This window comes from Mauremys mutica, chromosome 4 (genome assembly GCF_020497125.1).
Source record: "Mauremys mutica isolate MM-2020 ecotype Southern chromosome 4, ASM2049712v1, whole genome shotgun sequence".
In the NCBI taxonomy this organism is placed as follows: domain Eukaryota; kingdom Metazoa; phylum Chordata; order Testudines; family Geoemydidae; genus Mauremys; species Mauremys mutica.
The window spans coordinates 88,997,992-89,023,116 of record NC_059075.1 but is presented as its reverse complement, the minus strand read 5'-3'; the positions used below and the strand labels follow the sequence as shown (position 1 = coordinate 89,023,116).

At 38.7% G+C, this 25,125-nt stretch overlaps 1 protein-coding gene across 2 annotated transcripts in view; it reads left to right on the top strand.

Moving 5' to 3' along the window:
- Positions 1-21,312, top strand: part of KIF18A (kinesin family member 18A) — a 116,727-nt gene extending 95,415 nt beyond the window's left edge. For both annotated transcript variants that reach the window (XM_045016278.1, XM_045016279.1), the window contains 4 exons: positions 12,617-13,109; positions 13,902-14,006; positions 17,159-17,268; positions 20,305-21,312. In XM_045016278.1, the coding sequence (XP_044872213.1) occupies positions 12,617-13,109; positions 13,902-14,006; positions 17,159-17,268; positions 20,305-20,444 (848 nt within the window). In that variant the 3' untranslated portion in view covers positions 20,445-21,312. The remainder of the gene's footprint in view (positions 1-12,616; positions 13,110-13,901; positions 14,007-17,158; positions 17,269-20,304) is intronic.
- The last annotated feature ends 3,813 nt before the right edge of the window (positions 21,313-25,125 follow it).

Below are 25,125 nucleotides of genomic sequence, written 5' to 3'. Positions count from 1 at the left end.
CTGGACAAAACTGCTGAGATGTAGATGAAATGCATGCTCTTACAGCATTATCTTAATAAATTATTGTGGGTTCAGGAATCCCCCATAAATTACTATCCTATCCTATCGTATCACAAGCCTTGTATTCAGCTGAACTCTGGGAAATGCTCATACTGTGTAGTAAGAGTTGTTATCCAAGACAGACTTTCCTTAAACTCTATTAATAATGTAATGGCGGATATTATGAGAGCCCAAAAATTTACCTATCTTGCTGTACTTAGCTTCAGTACTATTCTTTCCTTGTAAGATTGTGTTATTCCAATGTTAAAAACTTCCCTAATTAATTCACTTTGTTTGATACATTTCATGCCCATCTCATGTTCAATTTGTGCCGTAACTACTTGTGAATTTGTGTAAAGCAGCAGTCTGTTAAATATGGCTCCTGGGTTCTATGAAATATTTGTATCGCCATACTACCTCGGAGTCCTAAGTTCAGGACCCCCTTGTGGTAGGCCCTGACAAAAACACAACAAAAAGACTGTTCCCACCCCAAAGGTGCTTACAATCTAAGTATAAAACAAAGGAAACTAGATATGGGTGGGGGGAGTAAAGGAAACAATGAGTCAGCATTGGTCAACGTGATAGGCAGTGGTCTCAGCACACCAGCAGCCTTGAAGTTGTCAAGTTTTCTGTAGGAATCATGGGAAGAAAGAGTTTTTAGGGAGATTTGAAAGAGGATTAATAGAACTTCCCAGAATAATTCGTAGAGCATATCTTTTTAGAAAAATATCAATTCCTGATTTAAAAATGGTCAGTGATGGAAAATCCACCATGACCATTGGTAACTTGTTCCAATGATTAAGTTACTCTCACCATTAAAAAATTTAAGAACATAAGCATGGCTGTACTGGATCAAACCAAAGGTCCATCCAGCCCAGTATTCTGTCTACTGACAGTGGCCAGTGCCAGGTGCCCCAGAGGGAGTGAACCTAACAGGTAATGATCATAGAATATTAGGGTTGGAAGGAACCTCAGGAGGTCATCTAGTCCAACCCTTTGCTCAAAGCAAGACCAAACCCCAACTAAATCCCCAAATGGCCCCCCTCAAGGATTGAACTCATAACCACTAAGCTATCCCCCCCCTCAAGTGATCTCTCTCCTGCCGTCCATCACCATCCTCTGACAAACAGAGACTAGGGCTACCATTCCTTACCCATCCTGGCTAATAGCCATTAATGGACTTAACCTCCATGAATTTATCCGGTTCTCTTTTAAACCCTGTTATAGTCCTAGCCTTCACAACCTCCTCAGGCAAGGAGTTCCACAAGTTGACTGTCCGCTGTGTGAAGAAGAACTTCCTTTTATTTGTTTTAAACTTGTTGCCCATTAATATCATTTGGTGGCCCCTAGTTCTTATATTATGGGAACAAGTAAATAACTTTTCCTTATTCACTTTCTCCACATCACTCATGATTTTATATACCTCTATCATATCCCCCCTTAGTCTCCTCTTTTCCAAGCTGAAAAGTCCTAGCCTCTTTAATCTCACCTCATATGGGACCCGTTCCAAACCCCTAATCATTTTAGTTGCCCTTCTCTGAACCTTTTCTAATGCCAGTATATCTTTTTTGAGATGAGGAGACCACATCTGTACACCATATTCAAGATGTGGGTGTAATGGATTTATATAAGGGCAATAAGATATTCTCCGTCTTATTTTCTATCCCTTTTTTAATGATTCCTAACATTCTGTTTGCTTTTTTTGACTGTTACTGCACACTGCGTGGATGTCTTCAGAGAACTATCCACGATGACTCCAAGATCTTTTTCCTGATTAGTTGTAGCTAAATTAGCCCCTATCATATTGTATGTATAGTTGAGGTTATTTTTTCCAATGTGCATTACTTTACATTTATCCACATTAAATTTCATTTGCCATTTTGTTGCCCAATCACTTAGGGACCCTTTGAGAACACCACTAGTTACCCCTCTCCATTCTGAAAATTTGCCATTTATTCCTACCCTTTGTTCCCTGTCTTTTAACCAGTTCTCAGTCCATGAAAGGATCTTCCTTCTTATCCCATGACAACTTAATTTATGTAAGAGCCTTTGGTGAGGGACTTTGTCAAAGGCTTTCTGGAAATCTAAGTACACTGTGTCCACTGGATCCACCTTGTCCACATGATTGTCGACCCCTTCAAAGAACTCTAATAGATTAGTAAGACATGATTTCCCTTTACAGAAACCATGTTGACGTTTGCCCAACAAGTTATGTTCTTCTATGTGTCTGACAATTTTATTCTTTACTATTGTTTCAACTAATTTGCCCGGTACTGACATTAGACTTACCGGTCTGTGATTGCCGGGATCACCTATAGAGCACTTTTTAAATATTGGCGTTACATTAGCTATCTTCCAGTCAGTCCAAGCCAATTAAAAGGACAGATTACAAACCATAGTTAATAGTTCGCAATTTCACATTTGAGTTCTTTCAGAACTCTTGGGTGAATGCCATCTGGTCCCGGTGACTTGTTACTGTTAAGTTTTCAATTAATTCCAAAATCTCGTCTGTGACAATTCCTCAGATTTGTCACCTACAAAAGCCAGCTCAGGTTTGGGAAACTCACTAACATCCTCAGCCATGAAGAATTAATTTAGTTTCTCCGCAATGACTTTATCGTCTTTAAGTGCTCCTTTTGTATCTCGATCGTCCAGGGGCCCCACTGGTTGTTTAGCAGGCTTCCTGCTTCTGATGTACTTAAGCATTTTACTACCTTTTGAGTTTTTGGCTAGCTGTTCTTCAGACTCCTTTTTGGCTTTTCTTATTACATTTTTTACATTTAATTTAGCAGTTATTTACTTACTTCACTAAGATTTGACTTCCACTTTTTAAAAGATGCCTTTTTATCTTCCACTGCTTCTTTTACATGGTTGTTAAGCCACGGTGGCTCTTTTTTAATTCTTTCTTTTACTGTTTTTTTTAATTTGGGGTATACATTTAAGTTGGGCCTCTATTATGGTGTCTTTGAGAAGTGTCCATGCAGCTTGCAGGGATTTCACTCTAGTCACTGTACCTTTTAATTTCTGTTTTACCCCCTCATTTTTGCATAGTTCCCCTTTCTGAAGTTAAATGCCACAGTGTTGGGCTATTTTCACCTTGTTTCCAGTCTGAATTTGTCTAGCTTCAACTTCCATTCATTGAATCGTGTTATACCTTTTTCTGCTAGATTGAAGAGCCCATTATTAAATATTTGTTCCCCATGTGTAGGTACTTATAGAATGTAATCAAGTCTCTCCTTAACCTTCCCTTTGTTAAGCTAAATAGATTGAGCTCCTTGAGTCTATATAAGGCATGTTTTCTTGTCCTTTAATCATTCTCTTGGCTCTTCTCTGAACCCTCTCCAATTTATCAGCATCCTTCTTGAATTGGGGGCACCAGAGCTGGACACAGTATTCCAGGAATGGTCGCACCAGTGCCAAATACAGAGGTAAAATATCCTCTCTACTTCTACTCAAGATTCCCTTGTTGATGCATCCTGGGATCGCATTAGCTCTTTTGGCCACAGCATCACACTGGGAGCTCATGTTCAGCTGATTATCCCCCACAATCCCCAAATCTTTTTCTGAGATACTACTTCCCAAGATAGAGTTCTCCCATCTGTAAGTAAGAACACAAGAACGGCCATGCTGGGTCAGACCAAAGGTCCATCTAGCCCAATATCCTGTCTACCAACAGTGGCCAATGCCAGGTGCCCAGAAGGAATGAACAGGCAATCATCAAGTGATCTGTTGGTCCCTGTCGCTCATTCCCAGCTTCTGGCAAACAGAAGCTAGAGACACCATCCCTGCCCATCCTGGCTAATAGCCATCGATGGACCTATCATCCATGAATTTATCTAGTTCTTTTTTTAACTCTGTTATAGTTTGGGTCTTCACAACATCCTTTGGTAAAGAGTTCCACAGGTTGACTGTGCGTTGTGTAAAGAAATTCCTCCTTTTGTTCGTTTTAAACCTGCTGCCTATTAATTTCATTTGGTGACTCAAACACATAGCTCTTATGTTATGAGAAGCAGTAAATAAATATTTACTTCTTTGACACCAGTCATGATTTTTATAGACCTCAACCATATCCCCCCCTTAGTCATCTCTTTTCCAAGCAGAAAAGTCCCAGTCTTATTAATCTCTCCTCATACGGCAGCCGTTCCATACCCCTAATCATGTTTGGTGCCCTTTTCTGAACCTTTTCCAAGTCCAATATATCTTTTTTGAGATGGGGTGATCACATCGGCACACAGTATTCAAGATGTGGGAGTACCATAGATTTATATAGAGGCAATATGATATTTTCTCCCTAATTATCTATCCCTTTCTTAATGATGCCCAACATTCTGTTCTCTTTTTTGATTACCACTGCACATTGAGTGGATGTTTTCAGAGAACTATCCACTATGACTCTAAGATCTTTCTTGAGTGGTAACAGCTAATTTAGACCTCATCATTTTATATGTATAGTTGGAATTATATTTTCCAATGTGCATTACTTTGCATTTATCAACATTGAATTTAATCTGCCATTTTGTTGCCCATTCACCCAGTTTTGAGAGATCCTTTTGTAGCTCTCTGCAGTCTGCCTGGGACTTAACTCCCTTGAGTAGTTTTGTATCCTCTACAAATTTTGCACCTCGCTGTTTACCCTTTTTTCCAGATCATTTATGAAATGTTGAATAGGACTGGGCCCAGTACAGACTCCTTGGGGACACCACTATTTATGTCTCTCCGTTCTGAAAACTGACCATTTATTCCTACTCTTTGTTTCCTATCTTTTAACCAGTTACCAATCCATGAGAGGATTCCCTCTTATCCCATGACAGCTTACTTTGCTTAAGAGCCTTTGGAGAGGGACTTTGTCAAAGGCTTTCTGAAAATCTAAGTATACCATATCCACTGGATCCCCCTTGTCCACATGCTAGTTGACCCCCTCAAAGAATTTTAGCAAATTGGTGACGCATGATTTCTCCTAACAAAAACCACATTGACTCTTCCCCAACTAATTATGTGTCTGACATATGACATAGATACAGGACAATATGTTAGTTTTGCTGATATTTATGGGGAACTCCTTCCAAGTATGAGGTGCAGCCTGTCAGAAAGCATAAAGGTGCTTGTTAAAATTTTAACAAATGGACAATGGAGGTTGGCATTATAGGCTAATTGGAAGTGTGAATGTCAACATCTGTATAGCATATGGGATGAGAAGTAGGCTGGGAATCAGCCATGAAAACAAGTAGCTTATGTTTAATGCAATAGAGAAGTGGGACCCAGTGGAGAGATGTAAAGAAACCGGTGACATGAGCAAAGGGGATTAGCAGCAGCATTCTCAATGGATATGAGCAGGACAAGGTTGCATTAATCAAGGCCAGAGAAGAATGATGCAGTCATTGGAATGTGACTAAATGAGAACTTGGACATGTTTTACTGTATGGATGAATAGGAAAGACTATCACTGGATACATCTACACTACAGCTGAGAGCTAGACTCAAGCTAGCATACTAAAAATAGCAAGGTGGGCATTGCAACGTGGGCAGCGGCTTGGGCAAGCCACCCAAGCTTAGGCCTGGGGGTCAGGCAGGCTTAGATTAGGACAGTTATCTCAAGCTGCCAACTGTGCCGCTACATCCACACTGCTATTTTTAGTATACTAGCTTGAGTAGAGGTAGCACTTTAACGTGGCTGTGTAGTCATGGCTCCAGCACTGAGCAAGAGCTCTCCCAGCACTGTAATAAAACCACCTCCTCAGGGCCATAGCTACCAGCGCTGGGAGCGCACACCCTTGAGCGAAGGAAGTTTCAGCGCTGTAAGTAGCAGTGTAGACAAGGCCTGAGAGATGTTGGTTGCATCTGCATAACAAGATTTAGATGTAGCCTGGATGTAAGGACCTAGAAAGAGAGATGTCTTTCCTCCTCCATCATGAATGATGTGAAGGAAGTGAATAAGGAAGTTTTATTTACCCCTTCATATAATACAAGAACCAGGGGTCACCTAATGAAATGAATAGGCAGCAGGTTTAAAACAAAAGGAGGAAGTACTGCTTCACACAACACACAGACAATCTGTGGAACTCGTTGCAAGGGCATATTGTAAAAGCCAAAACTATAACTGGGTTCAAAAAAGAATTAGGTTCGTGGAGGATAGGTCTATCGATGGCTATTAACCAAGATGGTCAGGGATTCAACCCCATTCTCTGGGTGTGCCTAAGTCTCTGACTGCCAGACACTGGGATTGGATGACAGGATGGATCACTTGATAACTGCTTTGTTCTGTTCATTCCCTTTGAGGCATCTAGCATTGACTGCTGTCAGAAGACAGAATACTGGGCTAGATGGACACAGCCTAGCTGTTCTTATGTTCTTCCACAGTTCCTGTGTCTTTTCTCCTTTCTGGCTTTGATGCTTTGCTTTCTAGTTCCACACTTAGCTAGCCTGAGCCTGTGACAGTAACATTGTAAGCAGTGTTGACAACTCTCCCAATTTTCTCATGAATTTCACAATATTTAGTGTTTTTTCTTAAAGCGTCATGTGCTAGAATCAAGAGTTTACAGTAAGATATTCCCTTTATTTCTAGTATCTTGGCCACTTTGCCTTAGTACTCTGTTTTGTTTTAACTTGTTTTTTACTATGAATTTCATTCTGTTTATGTTAGTTATTTTAAAGGCATTTTTATTACTGGCTTATATTTGCCCAGATAGAACCCCTGCTATCTGGTTTTTATTAATGTACTTGTTTTGCAGTATGAAATATTTCTTACTGTGATGAAGTTCAACAAATTATTAATGTTGGCAATAATTTTGTGTTCTCTACCTATCTAATTCATGGCTTAAATGCTCACATTTACAGTTAATTTAAAAGTGTTTTCTGTATTTAGTCTTGTAGAAGCTTCTAAAACTTGGCACTCTCTCCAAGATGTTTGTGTATCACAGACTTCCTTCCTAGTCATTCTTAGGACATTTGCATAACCCAGCATTTTACAGTAAGCAAACTTTCTGAAATTGGAACCTCATTGTCGGAATGTAACGGCAGACAAATAGAACACTAACCACTACTTTTTCCCGAAACACACACTTTCAGATGCATATAAGCTGCAACAAAGCCTCATAAATTAATATTTAAAAATGTGTCCTGAAATGTTTAATGGATAGTTGTTTCAAAGACTAGAAATGGATTTGCTGGATAAAGCTTTGTTGGATTTCAGAATAAAAGCTGTCCAAAAACCTTTAAATGAAAGCCTTGGTCACAATTTTTAGTTGTGACAGAAGGTACATATTCTGAATAAAGGGCATTAGTTTTACAGTAAAAATGTATACAGTACTTGACAAAAGGCCAAGGATGAGAGAGCGGAACTTGTAGTGAACTATAAATGGAATCATTAGTGCTCTTGCAAGAGTGCCAATTGAAAGTAGTTTATAAACCAAAAAAAAATAAAAATAAAACCCGCTTTCCTATTATCAGCCAATAAGCTTTGAGAAAAATAGCTGTCTGTACCACAGTATGTCTATAAAAGATAGTGGTAGGGGAAATTAAATGAGACTGGGAAATTATTTTTGAAACATATCTCCCATTTATGCTACACTCAGACAAAAATTCCACAGTTGTGAAATGAAACAGCATAATGAAAAAACCCTGTTGAAAGTCTTTGAGTTAAGTTTAGAGGTGAGAGTAACAAAAGTTATGTCATGGTGGACGTGTGCTATAGACCACCGGATCAGAAGGATGAGGTAGACGAGGCTTTCTTTGGACAACTAACTGAAGTTTCCAGATCACAGGCCCTAGTTCTAATGGGGGACTTCAATCACCCTGATATCTTCCGGGAGAGCAATACAGCAATGCACAGACAATCCAGGAAATTTTTGGAGAGTGTTGGGGACAACTTCCTGGTACAAGTGCTATAGGAACCAACTAGGGGCCATGCTTCTCTTGACCTGCTGCTTACAAACAGGGAAGAATTGGTAGGGGAAGTAGAAGTGAGTGGCAACCTAGGCAGCAGTGACCATGAGATGGTTGAGATCAGGATCCTGACAAAAGGAAGAAAGGAGAGTAGCAAAATACGGATCCTGGACTTCAGAAAAGAAGACTTTGACTCCCTTGGGGAACTGATGGGCAGGATCCCCTGGGAGACTGATATGAGGGGGCAAGCAGTCCAGGAGAGCTAGCTGTATTTTAAAGAAGCTTTACTGAGGGTGCAGGAACAAACCATCTCGATGTGAAGAAAGAATAGCAAATATGGCAGGCGACCAGCTTGGCTGACCAGTGAAATCTTTGGTGATCTTAAACTCAAAAAGGAAGCTTACAAGAAGTAGAAATTTGGACAGATGACTAGGGAGGAGTATAAATATATTGCTAGAGCATGCAGGGCCCACCATACCTAGTCTCTTTCTCTTCTGTGATTCCCACTAAACAGGGGTATCAAACACAGGCTCAGTGCACAACATGATAAGTTTACATCTATCTGGAGGGTGCAAACAAGAAGAAGGGAGAGGAGTTATCTAGCAGGGTACAAACAGTTCTAATTAGGAGTGTCCCAGAGTTCACTCTCCACTGGGGCACTTCCTTATGTCTGTGTCTGGGGAATCAGCTATCATCTGGTCTGGCCCCACCTTCCATAGTTACCTTGCTCTCATTATCAGCCATTATTCATTTTCATTCAAGCCCGACTCTCAACCAGGTGAGGCCTGTAAGATGAATTGGCCCTATCTGGACCATCTTAACCCTTTCAAGGCCGGTGTGGGGTGAACACCCCATCACAAGGAGTAGTAAGATTAAGAAAAGAGGATATTTAAACTGCTAATCATAAGGAACATAAGAATGGCCATACTGGGTCAGACCAATGGTCCATCCACCCCAGCGTCCTGTCTTCAGACAGTGGTCAATACCAGGTCACTTCAGAAGGGATGAAAAGAACAAGTGGTCCATTCCCTGTCGCCCATTCCTAGCTTCTGGCAAACAGAGGCTAGGGACACTTCATCCTAGTCTATCCTGGCTAATAGCCATTGATGGACCTATCCTCCATTAACTTATCTAGTTCTTTTTTGAATCCTGTTATAGTCTTGGCCTTCACAACATCCTCTGGCAAGGAGTTCCACAGGTTGACTGTGCATTGTGTGAAGAAGTACTCCCTTTTGTTTGCTTTAAGATGACTAGGAAGGAGTATAAAAATATTGCTAGAGCACGCAGAGGTGTAATCAGGAAGGCCAAGGGATGTAAAGGGTAACACAAATGTTAGCAACAAGAAAAAGGTCAGGGAAAGTGTGGGACCCTTACTGAATGAGGAAGGCAACATAGTGACAGATGATGTGGAAAAAGCTGAAGTACTCAATGCTTTTTTTGCCTCTGTCTTCGCAAACAAGGTCAACTCCTAGACTGCTGCACTGGGAAACACAGTATGGGGAGGAGGTGAGCCACCCTCAGTTGTGAAAGAATAGGTTAAGGACTATTTAGAAAGCTGGACTTGCACAAGTCCATGGATCCAGATCTAATGCATCCAATGGTGTTGAGAGAGTTGGCTGATGTGATTTCAGAGCCATTGGCCATTATCTTTGAAAATTAGTGGCAATCAGGGGAGGTCCTGGACGATTGGGCACTATATTTTCCTTTTTCCGTATTTAAAAAGGGGAAGAAAGAGAACCCGGGGAACTACACCTTCAGTCCTTGGCAAAATCATGGAGCAGGTACTCAAGAAATACATTTTGAAGCACTTGGAGGAAAGGAAAGCAATCAGGAACAGTCAGCATAGATTCACCAAGGGCAAGTCATGCCTGACTAACCTAATTGCCTTCTACGATGAGATAACTGGCTCTGTGGATATGGGGAAAGCGGTGGATTTGATGTATCATGACTTTAGCAAAGCTTTTGATACCGTCTCCCACAGTATTCTTGCTAGTTGGATGAATGGACTATAAGGTGGATAGAAAGCTGGCTAGATCGTCGGGCTCAACAGGTAGTTATTAACAGCTCGATGTCTAATTGGCAGCCGATATCAAGCGGAGTGCCCCAAGTGTCGGTCCTGGGGCTGGTTTTGTTCAACATCTTTATTAATGATCTGAATGATGGGATGAATTGCACACTCAGCAAGTTCACAGATGCCACTAAGATGAGGGGAGAGGTAGATACGCTGGAGGGTAGGAATAGGGTCCAGAGTGACGTAGACAAATTGGAGGATTGGGCCAAAAGAAATCTGATGAGGTTCAACAAGGACAAGTGCAGAGTCCTGAATTTAGGATGGAATAATCCCATGCACTGCTACAGGCTGGCTAAGCAGCAGTTCTGCAGAAAAGGACTTGGGGATTACAGTGGACGAAAAGCTGGATATGAGTCAGCAGTGTGCCCTTGTTGCCAAGAAGGCCAATGGCATATTGGGCTGTATTAGTAGGAGCATTTTGGCAGCAGATTGAGGGAAGTGATTATTCCCCTCTATTTGGCACTGGTGAGGCCACACCTGGAGTACAGAAGGGATGTGGACAAATTGGAGAGAGTCCAGCGGAGGTCAACAAAAATGATTAGAGGGCTGGGGCACATGCCTTACGAGGAGAGGCTGAGGAAACTGGGGTTATTTAGTCTGCAGAAGAGAAGAGTGAAGGGGGATTTCATAGCAGCCTTCAGCTACCTGAAGGGAGGTTCCAAAGAGGATGGAGCTAGGCTGTTCTCAGTGGTGGCAGATGACATAACAAGAAGCAATGGTCTCAAGTTGCAGTGGGGGTGGTCTAGGTTGGATATTAGGAAACACTATTTCACTAGGAGGGTGATGAAGCACTGCAATGGGTTACCTAGGAAGGTGGTGGAATCTCCATCCTTAGAGGTTTTTAAGGCCCGGCTTCACAAAGCTCTGGCTGGGATGATTTAGTTGGTGTTGGTCCTGGTTTGAGCAGGGGATAGGACTAGATGACCTCCTGAGGTCTCTTCCACCCTAATATTCTATGATTCTTTGATTGTTTCTCTAACAACATTTCACTACTGTCCTCAACCTTTACTGCACAGAAAAGGTATTGTGGTTAAGCTTTAGTTACAAAATAAAATTAGCAAATAATAAACTATGTGCTGTCTGGACTTATAGTTTGTATATACTGTAATTTTGTGGCAAAAATGAGAGTTATTATATTACCTATTTTTTTTATCAACTTTCTATCCTTCAAACATTTTTCGAGTTGTTAAAAGCTCTAGGGTAATCTCTGTGGGAGAAGACTAAAGTTAAGGAATGTTTCAGGTTGATAAACTCAAAATTCACTTCTAAACTTGCATTCAGTTTTTTCTGTCAAAAGTTTTTTCATCAGTCTTCTTGAATGAGTACTGCAGTTTAACATTTCAGATTATTTCCTGAGCAAGCTACTAACTACTTACCTGATCATAAGAATTAAGCAAGCAGAGTAGAGGTAAAGTGTGATTCTGAGACTGCAAACTGAAGTGAAGCCAGTCCATAGTAGGTGTAATTTTAAGCATACTAGAGTTTACTTCATCAGTTTAAAAGTTAAAATTAAAGTAAAATATAGGAGCATTTCACTTTTATGACTGGCCTCCGCTAGCTTCGATTTGTAACATGAGAATTGTTTTACTTACATTATAAACTATCCATTGACCGGGGTCACCACTACCCAGCTATTTAAACAATGGTATATATCTTACACTGATTCTCCTTTGCTAAAAACTTCAGCAAAAATAGCATCTTCCCTCTTTTCTCCCCTCAGTTGTTTTTGTTTGTCTGTTAGTTTTAAATCAAGCCATAATACTTTAGTCATTCCACTTACTGAGGGGGTAAATAAAGTATTCTCTATTGGGTGTGATCATGGATGTCTACTTTATTGCTTCCTTTGACATTTTAAAGATTTTCAGAAAACATTTAATTTTTTTAATTGTTCTACTTTTATTGGAAATGGGGTTATTGTTAGAAGAGTGACAATATCCAATGTAACATTCTTACTCTTCGTCTCTCTTCTTATTAGCTCCAAGGTTTCTTCTCTTCTCATCTCCTCCTCTACTCCCTCCACTTGTAACAATCCTCTCTCCTTCCACCTTATGACCACACCTGCCCACAGTGTGCAATACTTACTAGAAGTAAGCCAAACTGACAATGGCTACATTGTGGGGGCCAGGTGCTCTTTTTTTAAAGAAAAATAATAACTTATGACTTAAAACCTTCAGGAACAACTAAGATGTACAATAGCTAACCTGATCTTACTTGCGTTATCTTTATGCACCATTCCGTGGTCACTGTCTTCTTTCTATTTTTTGTCACACTGGTCTGGAGTGTGTTGTTTCAACTTAGATTGTAAGCTCTTTAGGACAGAGATCTGTGTACATACGTGTGTGCAGCACCTTGCACAACAGAGCCCAAATTTTGCAATACAGGTAACTACCATAATAGAAATAATTGTATTATTTCCTTTCAATACAGATGTGTTCATTTAACAGAAATTATTTCGAATAGCTTTTTCTTGCATAGAAGTTTACTTTTTTTGGCAGAGGAAGGAGGAAAGAAGGGCAAAGAAATGAAACCAGCTACACTAGTCTGGATTGTGGGTGAGTGGGAAAGCAGTGCTCTAATGAACAGAGTTTCGGTAAACTGCTAACTAGTCTTCACTGTATTGAACAGGTACACCTTCAGGAGTCCCTTCAGAAGCAGTCAAGAAAAATGTGCAACATGTAAGCGAACGTGCAGTCCCTCCACAAAAAAGAACAAGGCGGAAGCTCATGAACTCTCCAGCAACAGCACAAAGTCCTGAAGCTTCTGAACAGTCTAGCCTTAGTTGCCTGGAGGATTCCCTCAGCAAGGAGGTCCGTCCTATTGTGTACACACCAGAAGTTTGCAGAAAATCTATGCCAATCTTTTGTACACAGACTGTGGTAAAGCAACCATTACAAGTGGCAAGCTTTCCCAAAGTTAACAATTGTAATGTAGACATTCATTTCCCTTTGAAAGAAGAGTGTGACATGGACTTCACATATAACGTGATGCCAGAGTGCGAACAGACAGACATGAACTCAACAGTGACTCTGTACGAAGGGACAAGTAACACAAATGACCCTTCTGCTGACTTGTCTGAAAAGGAGTCACACCTGTGCAGCAACAGCAGTGTTTTACAAAGGTAGTTCCGTGCATCTGTGCATGAGGAGAATTCCTCATTCGTTTTCTATTCCTCTTTTCCTACATGCTTTGTTTTATATTGCTTCTTTTCATGCAGCTAATATGTTTTAGTTATACTGTTTTCTATTTTTCTAGTAAACTTAAATAACTAATGGTGTGATTATTTTTTTTCCAAAAGTTCTCAACATTGGTCATTGAGGTCAATAGTAAAATTTCCATTGACTTCAGTGGGAGGAGAGTCAAGCCAACATTGAGCATTTTTGAAACTCCTATCCTGTTTTAATGACACATTAAAAACAAACTGCAAATTAAGTTGTTAAATTTTCTAATCATTTTGGATGTATTTTGCTACCTAATATACTAGAGATGAGGTAGAGGGCACTTACTGGGAGTCAGGAAAACTGGGTACTATTCCCAGTACCGCTTCTGTGTGGCCTCAGAAAAACTGAGATTCAGAGAAGTTAAGAAATGTTCCTATCTGTAAAATGGGGAAATACTAATCCTCCTTCAAAAGCACTTTGTAGTCCCCTGATGAAAACTGCCATATATATATATATATGTTAACTACTAATATTGTAGTACCGTGTTTTGGCTTTCAAAAGGAAAGTTATAAAGTATGTCCATACCTTTCAAAAAAGACATTATAACTGTTTTATTTGGAATAAGTTCATTTTATTACCAGTACTGTGTTTTTCAGTTGAAAAACACTTACTTGGCTTAAAGTGAAAAAATAACTGTTTTCACACAGGATAGGGTTTTCATAATTTAAATTAGTATCTTATTTTAATTTTAGACTTGGTCTTCCATCATTGCTGAATAGAAATCCTGGTCCAATACATGAGCAGCCATCATATATGGCAATGACTTCTGCTGCTGAGAGAAAAAGGAAGTTATTAAGGTAATTTTAAAAACAGTGTCTGTTCTACTGCCATTCAAATGAGCTTTTACGTACTGCTTTCATTTTCATCACAATTCTCATGCTGTAACGTTTTCCCACATGTGAAGAAGTTTTTATCAAGTCACTGGTATTCAGAAATATGAGAAAAAATTCTGACCCACAGTGGCTTTGACAATTCAGATTTAAGTATAAACCTTCCCAGGTTATGTAGAATCTGTTCTTAAGGGGTTTTTTTATGTGAACTATTTTTTAGTTTTAATAGAATACCGGTAATACAGACTAACATTGCATTTTCCGTAACCGTCCTACGCTGTATGTGGAAAAATTACTTCGGATTTAGAAGGGGAAATTGCATCATCAATCTGAAAATCAAATTACTATCTGAAAATGTTGTGCCTACTGTTACAAAAAACACTGAAGATTACCAAAACTGAAAGAGATAAGAAATTTTTTTCATGCATTTGATATCACTTTGTGTGTGTTATCAATTTAACTGTTAGTTACAATTTCTGTCTCAACCATTATAACTTCACTCTCATGAACTGCACTACTTAGATCCTGAAAGAGGATGTTTACTAGTAATAGCAGCAGCAAAGCTGAAACTGGAAGGACAGCAGTCAGGCTTCTATGCAAGGGAAGGGCATGACGGATAAAGGGTGGCCTGTAAAAAAAAAATCACTTCTGAACATGAGGGTAGTAGAAATATCCCTCTCACACCACACAAGTTTTTAAGAGGGGTTTTTTTTATTTCAGGAGATGCTATTCAAAGGTCCTTTAGCAGAAAATTTTGTTTTTAATTAAAAACAAAAAAATAGAATCCCTTTAAATAAGTTGCAGTTATAGATTGGCATTGGTTGATGCAGTCAGTAATACATTCCAGCATAAGTTATTTTTTAATGTAGGAATCAAGGCTCTATCCATAAAATGCTTCTGGAGAAGTCATGAATCCTGATATCAAGTTTGGTTTTTTTTGTGGTGTGTGTGTGTGTGTGTACACACACTCACTCACTCATAAAATTAAGGTTGCATTTCTCACTCAATGTGCTTTTATATATATGGGTGAGAAATGCAACCCTAATTTTATGAGTGTATATCATTTAAAAAAAACCAACAAATCTTCAGTTATTCCTAATTTAGCAAAAGTACCGGTTTCAGAAATGCAGCACAGGCTGCATCGCTGTTCTGGTACCTTTTTTAAAAAAGGTCTGTTCTTCCTGGAATGAGTGAGTGTATTGAACTTCCAAGAAGTGAAGAAGCTCCATGCTCATGCTTTGGTTGACATCAATTTAAATTTAAAAAGAAGTGTTTTGTTGTTGCTTTCTGGGCTGAGAGAGGTATCTTTTGTATTTCCAAGTATTCTCAAATAAATTATGAGTTGAGCTAAACAATCCAGATGCCGGTGACATTTCATCAAAGCAGTGCACAGCATTCTAAGGAAAAATAACTACGTTTCTCAGAGAACATGAAACGCCTCAGTTAAGTTTGCTACAAAATCACTCACTAAGTCCTAAGGTTAAGAGGTTAATCCTAGAAATGTACATAATTACCTTCTTTGTTTCTGAGACTTTCTTTTGCCTGATTAGACGCAAATATTATGCAACAGGAGAAACTCTTCTAAAATTGAAGCATTCCATTGTCTTCCATTTGAACCGTTAGTCATACAGCCTTATTGCCTCTCCAAAACAGCTGCTTCACTATCCCCACCCCCCACTTCACACACACACTTTTTTTTTTCCTGCTACCCGAACCAGGATAACTTTAGAGGAAACCTCAGGACTTGCTCGCTCAGTAATACTCTCTTCTCTTTCTCCCTAAAATCATGCTGACTGACCACAAGTGACACACTAATTCCTAAAAGCAGATGAGACACATTTCACCCTCTTATCTATCTCTGGGTGGGGGAGAGAGAGAAGGGAACCATATTCTTGTTTATGGAGAAGGAAAAGAGAGAGCATTCCTTATATTTTCCTCCTCCCCACCCCATGCCCTCCCTACACCAAATATATCCCTTCCAATCCAGCATTGAAATACAAAGTCTAAATCTCAACCATCCCTCCCCTGCCCCCACACACACACACACTTGCTAAACATAGTAACCAGTAACCCTAGTTCCCAGGTCAGTGACTGGAAGCCAGTCATTAGTAACATGGGGAGCAAGGGGGATGGGTCCCTTGCTAAAGGCTACTCACATGCCCCCACTGAGTGTGGATCATCTTCCCAGGAGCCAGGCTTCAGAGATAAAGGGGCCCCAGCAGTAAAAGGAAGCTGGTCCTAGCCTTAATCAGTTTTCCTGTTTGCTGTGTATTTGAGTAGAACACAAGCTTTTTAACAAAACAGTCTTTAAAGTATGAAGGATAGTGCTATAACATACTGTTAGAGAAACAAGAAAACATGTAGAAATGTAGCTGTGGTTTATATTTTAAAACTTACTCTGTCTTGATTTCAAAGTTGTCTTCCAGAATCAGGTCATGGAGGGTGGGCGGGACAATAGTGGTAGGAGTGTGATGTCACTGACAACTTCATGTTCATTGTAGTTCATTGTCATGTTTTAATTCCATTAGTTGAAATACTATAAAGTACTAGGTTGTTTTTTTTTAGTAAACTATCAACTTCAACCACTTTCTTAAAGCTTAGCTGTGAAATAATTGTCTCCCTCCACCCATCCACCTCCACTATATGGAGGCAGAGGGAGAATTATTGTAGTAACTAAAAAATTGACTGAAGCAATATACACAGCTTGACCCTTTCAAGAACTTTTTATATATGTTACATCTGTTTTTTGTTTAGTACGTTTATGTTCTTAATTGTGACCATCCAATTAGCATCCTCGTTGCTTCCCAAATATCAATGGAATTTTGGTTTACATTGTTTCATGAAACGATATACTTCATTTTTTTTTATTTTCACAATTAATACATTCCTACAAGATTGTACTACAAAGCTTTAAAAGAAAACTGTTTGAAATGAAATCTGAAGACAGCCACCAGAAAGAAAATTGAGTTTATTCTGTTGCATTTTTTAGTAAGACCCACTAATACTAGGTGATACTGTCTAATATATTTTCAGACTGCATGTCCTGAAATACCAAGGTACAGTGAGTGGGTTTAACATCACTCCACTAAAAGTAAATTTTATTTGTCTTTTTTTCCAAGTTCTGTGCCAAACAGTGGATTAAATACCCTGCATAATCCTGTGTCCGCAAAGCGTATTCGACAGGATATCTTGTTAAGTCATAAACCTTTAAGAGTGCCCAAAAAAGCAGGTAAGTGTCAAAACTATAACTTATGATATTAAACTGGAATTTGTGGCCATGGTTGGTTGTGTAGGGAGTCCAAGATTAAATTTAGACATTTACAGTTTCTCATTTTCATGGTTTGCTGCTGTGATCAGTCAGCTAAGCTGTTTGCTGAATATGGTATGTCCATTCATTTAAAAAACAAACACAAAAAAACCCCAACAACCCAACTTGGAATAGGGTTAGTCAGTTATTGGGTCTTGATTAGAAATGGTCCCAGCATTCCAAGTTTATAACAACTTTAAATGATAAAAACATAATCTTTACAGATACTTTAATGATTTTAATCACTCTAAAAGCGTACTCCTCACTGGTAGCAGGTTTGATCTGGCACAGTCCCATTGACAAGCGTCAAACTTAAGTGCCTACTATGAAATTTCCATATCTGCTTTTATTGAGAAATAAATTAATCTATTAAGCATTTTGCCAAACCTTTCTTGAATGCTTGCTTCATCTTTTAACACAGCATGATTACTTTTCCAACAAGAGATTTATTAGATACATTTTTGATACCATTTGGGAAAACACAGCAGTGAAGTTGAGAAGATGAAATTTGCAAGCAATATTTAAGCATTCTTTAGTCTCTAACAAATTGTTTACAATACTTTAGGTGGTGGTCCCAAAACTTCTGTAAAAGGTGATCATAATAGTGGCTTGCAAGAAACTTCTGTCTGAGGTGTAGAAAACTTTTTGTTGTAACAAATTCTATTACTGATTAAAAATGTATGAAGAGCATTTGTCCCACAATTTTCCAAAAATGTGTGGCTTTCTTAGTTCTAATTTAACATTTAGTCTCTATGTTCTCAGAGTGCCCAATGTAGATACTAATGTATTTTATATTATTGTTAGTCTCTTGGCATTGAAGGGTGTGTTACACAAGGGTTAATCAAAGTAATCTGTTGCAAATTTGCCTCAAATTTAATGATATTTACTTGTGCTTCTAAATTTACTAAAACATCCAAAGCTAAGTCTATTTTGTATTAGAAAGAACTGTCCAGGTTCATGTATTCTAACTGTCCTCCTTCCCACTGAGCAAATATCCCTTGAACCTTTTTGCCTTGAAAGAACAGCTGCTGAAAGCAAGATTTAAAAGTCAAACTGTGACATCTTAATAATTGTAAAAGTAAATTATCTTCCCTAATCTCATTCTCCCCAGCCAGTGTTTCACACACATTTCTCTGTTAACTGGTCCCTGTATCACCTCAGCTCACTCTTGATTTTACACCTTTTAGACTCTTATTTACTCTTGGTCGCAATCTCCAAATGAATTTTTACTAAGGACCCTCACTCTCATCTTTCCAAAAACTTGTGAAGCCCACCTGTTCTATGAAAAATTCCGAATAGAGCAACGATAACTAAAGCTGATCAGAACATTTTTGACTAAATGTTCTTTAATAAAATGTGTTGCTTTTTCAAAGCCAAAATGTAGTTATTTTCATGAAATTTTCTACATAAGGTTTCTGAGGTTCAGGGTAGACACTCTGGTCACTTCCGAAGACTTTTTTGATCCAAACACAGACATATTGACATAACTGTGTTTCAAAAAAAAATGTTCAACGGATTTGGTTTTCCTTCCACAAATTACAAAAGTTGTCAAGAAATGGAATTTTTACTCTCTCTGGACAGCTCTTAACCATAATCCCACATGGTATATTCTGTAATATCTTGCATAGTGTTGTACATTTTTGTCAGGACTTCAATTTCATTTTTATTTGTGTAAAGCAACCTCACGCCAGGGTTACTATCCTCTTCCATTTGGAGAGGGAATCAGTATTTTAGATGTATTGTATTGTTCCTTTCTTTAACAGTGCATACAGAACTTAAACAAAAAAAAGCTGAATGCTTTCGTAACTTTATGTATGGGAAGAGATTATATGGAAAACTCTGAGCTAGATTGTGGACTACATCAGAACTGAATTCAGCACAGCTCAGGAATGGGAAGGATGCAAAAATCACTTTAACGCTATGCCTTCCCTCCTCTACCATTCTTGGTCATTCCCAATGCTGGCAAAATCCTCTTGTACAATTTAGAGTAGATTGAAGGCTGCTCTACGTTTTACTCTGCTGACTTTAGCTCTAAGGCATTCTCTGGTCACATACCCTTTCCCACAGACAAAACCTAGCAATAGTATAGTTGCAATAGTATAGTGTAGGGTTTTTTTGAAAATTTATAGTAGACAGATGTGCTTCTGTACTTCTGTGTATAGTGCTGTCTCCATGTTACTTATTTCTACCCAGTGTTGGGGAATAAGGGATACCAACGCCAATTTCTGTAACTGTATTGTTAAGGAATCATGTATTTGAGTACCTAGTTTAATACTGCAAAATATTAGACATGCCAAAAAGATTTTTTTTTAAAGAAAAGGGATAAACACAAATTAGTTTGCCTACCTTTCAGGTATTTAGTAACACATGCTTCAGATATGACATGTACTTAAATACCATGTCACTGGGGGCAAGAAGAAAGAGTTCTGCTCTTACCATAGTAGCAGTTTTGTTTCCAAAAAGCCATGCTTCCGGGGAAAGAATGAGGTGGTGCTCAATAGCTAATAGTAAGTTCTATTTTATTTTATTTTATTTATTTATTTTTCAAAATTGAGCTAGGGAAATTTGTCTGCGTACAAATTTGAGTAGGGTATTAGGCATACTGGAGAATAAAATGTAAAAAATATAACTACATGTTATGTATACATTATGTAGTTCCTTTCAATAAGGCACAAAGTTAAGTGGATTCCTATACCTCCTTTATTGGTCATTTTTCTGTATCTTCCACTACAAACTTCTCAGCGCAAATTATCGTCTCACCTAAGAGAACTGCCTTTTTTTTTTTTAATAATGAAAGCTAGACTCTGATAAATGTAGAAAAAGCTGTAGAATCCACACACAGTCCCACAATAGTGGATTCAGGTTGCCCCCAACATGAAACAAAATAAAGAAATAATGCTCATACTTTTTGAAAGAGGGGTTTGTTTTTTTTTAACATGACATCTATTTCTTCATTAGGAATTGGAACAAGAAGCCGGAAACAAGAACCAAATATGCAGAGAAACCTTGTTAGAAGTCTTTCTGAAGGAAATGTAACATTGGGTCTGAAATCAAGAACATCAACAAATCTTTTAATTCGTGTTTCTAAGAAAAAGTAAGATTTAGATGTGATGCTCATCATTTCAGGCAGGATTGGAAGCATTCAAGTAAAGGATGGACTTCGCTTTTCCCTGCTGCAGTATTTCTTGTCTGAGACTTGTCAGCCCATGTTTGCACCTGTAATGCATGATTCTAGAATGACCACTTACCTTTCCAATGAGGATTTCATTGAAATACATCTTTACAATTTAAATTTTACAAAACTTTTTAATGGACACCCATTCTGGCTTCCCATAAACACATACAAACTTTTACTACTGTGTTTTAGCATGAGAATAGAAACAAGTCATTGGGCTTGGAGGTGGGGGATGACAATTGTGATGTCCACTTATTTCATGGTGCTGTTTCTATAACCCGTGCAAGCATAATAATAAATTACTGCCTTGCAGTACTCAAACTCTTCAGGAACCAGTGGTGTCGGCTTTTTTAAGAAATCCCTTTTTAATGTCACTTACAAATTCTCAGTCTTTATTGTGATACACCAAATGTTTAGGTAATTAGAATATTTTGTTTATTGTTTTGATGTTTTCACTGAAATTTTCTACTATTAAACTTATGTTTTTCATTTACAAATAAATGAACCAGCCCCTTATATTAATACATCCATGTTTTAGGCATTGGGATGTCAATTTTGTTCTAAAATATAAATTTGGTGATGTAGGGTGATAGCACCAACACGGTACCAGGAGACAGGAAAAGAGTTTACTAGAAATTTTAAAAAATGGTAGCTGTAATATTTTGAGCTCAGACTTTTAACCTGACAATTTTTAATCTGTTGTTTAACCTAATTGCTTGAACAATTTAAATGTAAATGCTCCTCTGTATTTTGATGTTTTATAGTTTTCAAAACTCTAATTTTATTGTAAATAGGTGAATTATGTTAATTGTTCTGAATAAAGTTTTTATAACTGTAAACAAAGAGTAATAATGTTCTGTGAATTTAAAATTTAGAAAAAAATGAGCTGCTTCTGTGGCTGCCTCTTCTAACCGAAAGACTATCTGAATTAACACTGGTTTTACAGGTAGTGGCTAATAACTCTAGTTTGTGCTGGACATTTTGTCATATGTCTTTAATCAGGTTATCTTTGTGTGCTAATAATTATTTAATATTTAAATTTCACTAGTGTCCAGAGGCCCCAATCATGATCATGATGACCCCATTATGATGGGCCTCTGCAAACAAGGGAGTGACTCTGACCTATTGGGATGGCCTATTGACATCAGTGAGGGTTCTGCTATTGATTTGTGTGGCACTGGGATTTCTCCCATGGTCTCTGGCACAAAGAGCTTCCATTCCAAAAAGCCAAACAACGTAAGAAGGGAGAAGAAGACTATCACATATTTTTATAAATAGGTCTATATTTTTCTCTATATATTTTAAGCAAATAAAAATAACCTTTCCCCAGCTCCACCTCTGCAGAATCATAGTATGTTGATTGATTTATTATAGTTGTTGTGCAGAAATGCATCTTCAGAAGGGTTTAGAAAAAAGAGAGTAGTGGCACCTTTTATGTATTAATTGCATTCATGGGAGGATCAAACAAGAAAGTTGCAGAGGTTGGCATCACTGGTGCAGGTAGGGTTAATAAAAGAGTAGGGAGAGAGTTCAGAAGAATCTTGAAGTTTAGAGGATGAAGTTTGAACTGGACACGATGGAAGAAGGTAACAGGAAGAAGTAGAAGAGTTCAAAATGGGGTGTGAGACAATGCAATCAGAATGATGGATGAAGATGTTGATGTTAGAGAGAGGTAATGTGGGTGTCGCAGAGGAGAAGCTGATGCAATCTGCATGTCCCAAGCAGGAGGAACATCAGAGAGATTGGGAATGGAGTATGGGCCTTGACCAGTGTCAAGCCAGATGATGATGAAGACCTTTGCAAGAGCAGTTTTGGTAGAGTGAAGGGAAGCAAAAGATGAAAACGGACTAGGGGGATAGGAGTTTTACACAAATTTTGTAAATGACTCATTTCAAAGACTTGAGGTGAAGAGAAGCAAGGAGGTGGAACAGTAGGTGGGTATGGACCATGAGAGTCCCATGAGCCCATGATGATAGATATGACCAACATACGAAGTATGGACAAAATCATTTGTTTTGAAAAGTTTAATTATTTTTTGGAAAAGGTGGATCCAACAGTGTTTCATTTAATAAAATTGTCATATTTTTAATCATGTAAAAGAAATTCTAATTTAAGACAGCTTGGATACTTAAAATGAAATCTGTTTTCTTCTATTTTTATTTTTTATATATAGTGTCTGCCATGAGAATTCAAGTACCAGAAGCAAACCTAACAATACAAATGAACTCTCCTAAAATCTTGACGTTTGTCTGCTTTGCAAAAATGCACTCCAGTGCCACAATACCATGCTGTTCACTCTAGCTTTAGCATGCTAAAGCATGAGCAGAAAATAGAAAATATGATCTGCACAATTCAGAATGCAAATGGTGTTGATGTTTGGTGCCATTGTAATCATCTCGGATGCTATGGTAATGACACTATATCAATCCTGAGTGGAACTAAGTGGTTCACTTTAAGGGCTTGTCTATATGGGGACATCTAGGAAAGTTCATCCAAATTAACTCAAGGTATGAAGTTGAAGTGGATTAACTAAATAGCATTAAACCCCTGTGTGAACACCCTCATTCAAAATTAAAGTGGTCTTAATTCAGTTTATTTTAATTTACTTCTCCCTGTGTAGAGAATCCCTAATAATTATCATTTACATGTGAAAAAAGTGGTCTTGAAAGCAAATTTTAATTTGTGAACTTTGGATTCCAGTACAGCTAGGATCATGAATAACAGTTTATTTGAATAAAGTGCTTCATTTGTGTGTCTTTCAAATTCTCATTGTGTAATACTACATGTGCCGGGGAACTGTGCTGATACTGCTTCATGTCTGCATTAAGTATGTTGGTTTTAGTTATAAAATGCTAACTTAGTGCTCTTTGCTCTTACTACCTCAGACGTTCAAAAATACACATAAGACCCTTTCTACCAGTTTTGGAAAGGTTCCTAGGTGGTTAATTATTCCATCAATGAGGTCTGCATATTTTTATTGAGCAATATAGATTTTATTAATTTTAATGTATTTGCTTACATTTTGCTTGGAATTCTTAAGATCACTCTGCAAGAAACTCACAAAGCAAGTATGTTGAGAAAAATATGGCCACAGCACATATTATCAAGGTAATGTGATAATAACACTAATCTTATATTTAGAACTGAACTAAAAGAAAGTACAGAACAACAAACTGTTAGTAGCTTCACACATCTACACACAAGTCATCCAACTAGACATACCAATGTATTTAGAACCCATTGAAGTGAGTTTATTAGAGCATTCTGTAAGGAACATGTTTCTGGACTTGAACGATGATCTCTTACTCTGGCTTTCCTGGGATATTAATAGTTAAAGCTTTTTACCAATAGTAAATTTCAATAACTGAATGGCAGGTAATCTGCCTTCTGTGTGGTTAGGTGCTATTTTATGCTCCTAATCTTTCCATTCTCCACAGGGAAAGCGCTAAACGGATTTCTGTATTACCACCTGCAGCCTTTCTGAACCACCCCCATCCTGAATGCCTCCTCATTCTTTTTCATCCAAAATGATCCCACCCCTTTCCCGATTGACCCTAATGAACAATTCTTCCTTTTATCTCCATTTCCACCACCTCATCCTTCTACACTTCAATCCACAAGGCCAGTGTTCCACATACCCAGCCATCCCACAATCCTCCATCCCAACCTTCCTACTGCTCCCCACTCTCTCCCCCAGCAGATAGAATGAGGTGGCACTTGTAAGCACTTGTAGGACCTCATCACTATCTTGTAATCTTCATTCTGTGTTTGCGGAGCAATCTGGTTAACAAGAAATTTGGTAGGGCCCTAATCTTAAATGGGTTTAGTGACTTCTATTGGTTTTTATTTATTTATTTATCCTTGAACAGTAGTCCTCACACTGGATTGTGACCCCAAAGTGGGTTGTAACCCAATTTTAATGGGGTTGCCGGGGCCAGCATTAGACTTGCTGGGACTTAGAGCTGAGGCCTGAGCCCCGCTGCCCAGGGCTGAGGCTGAAGCCCAAAGGTTTCAGCCCAGGGCGGCAGGGCTTGGGCTCCGGCCCACCCCTGCCCCGGTGTCATTTAGTAATTTTTGTTGACAGAAGGGGGTCACGGTGCAATGAAGTTTGAGAACCCCTGTCCTAGAATATCCCCTCCTCGCAAAAAGGTAAGGACCAACAGTTTATGCTATCAGTGCCTGCCTCAAAGTCCACTGAAGACAATCAGAAGATCCCAAATGACTTCAATGGGCTTTAGGTCAGGCCCTCTATGCCTATGTATTTAAATATGTCGGACATGTGTGTGTGCATGCACCAATGCATGCCATTGAAAGCAGGCTTTCAGACTCCCTGACTGATATGAAGATATGGCTTTTAGATGAAATTCACTACCAAATTATCTCTCTCGTGCTGAGAGAGAATCTGTTGCTCACAGAACTGAGACGGAGTGGGTGGCAGAGGAGTTTGGTTGATGTGACAAAACAAATTTCTGCATCCCAGCATCCCCCACAATTCTTAACATCTGGGCTGCTTTCCTCCCTCTGCATCTCACTAAGGTGGATTGGTGTTTTGGTGCGGCATGGTCTGACTGTGCACCCCCTCTGTTCCTGCTTGCTGCCAGATT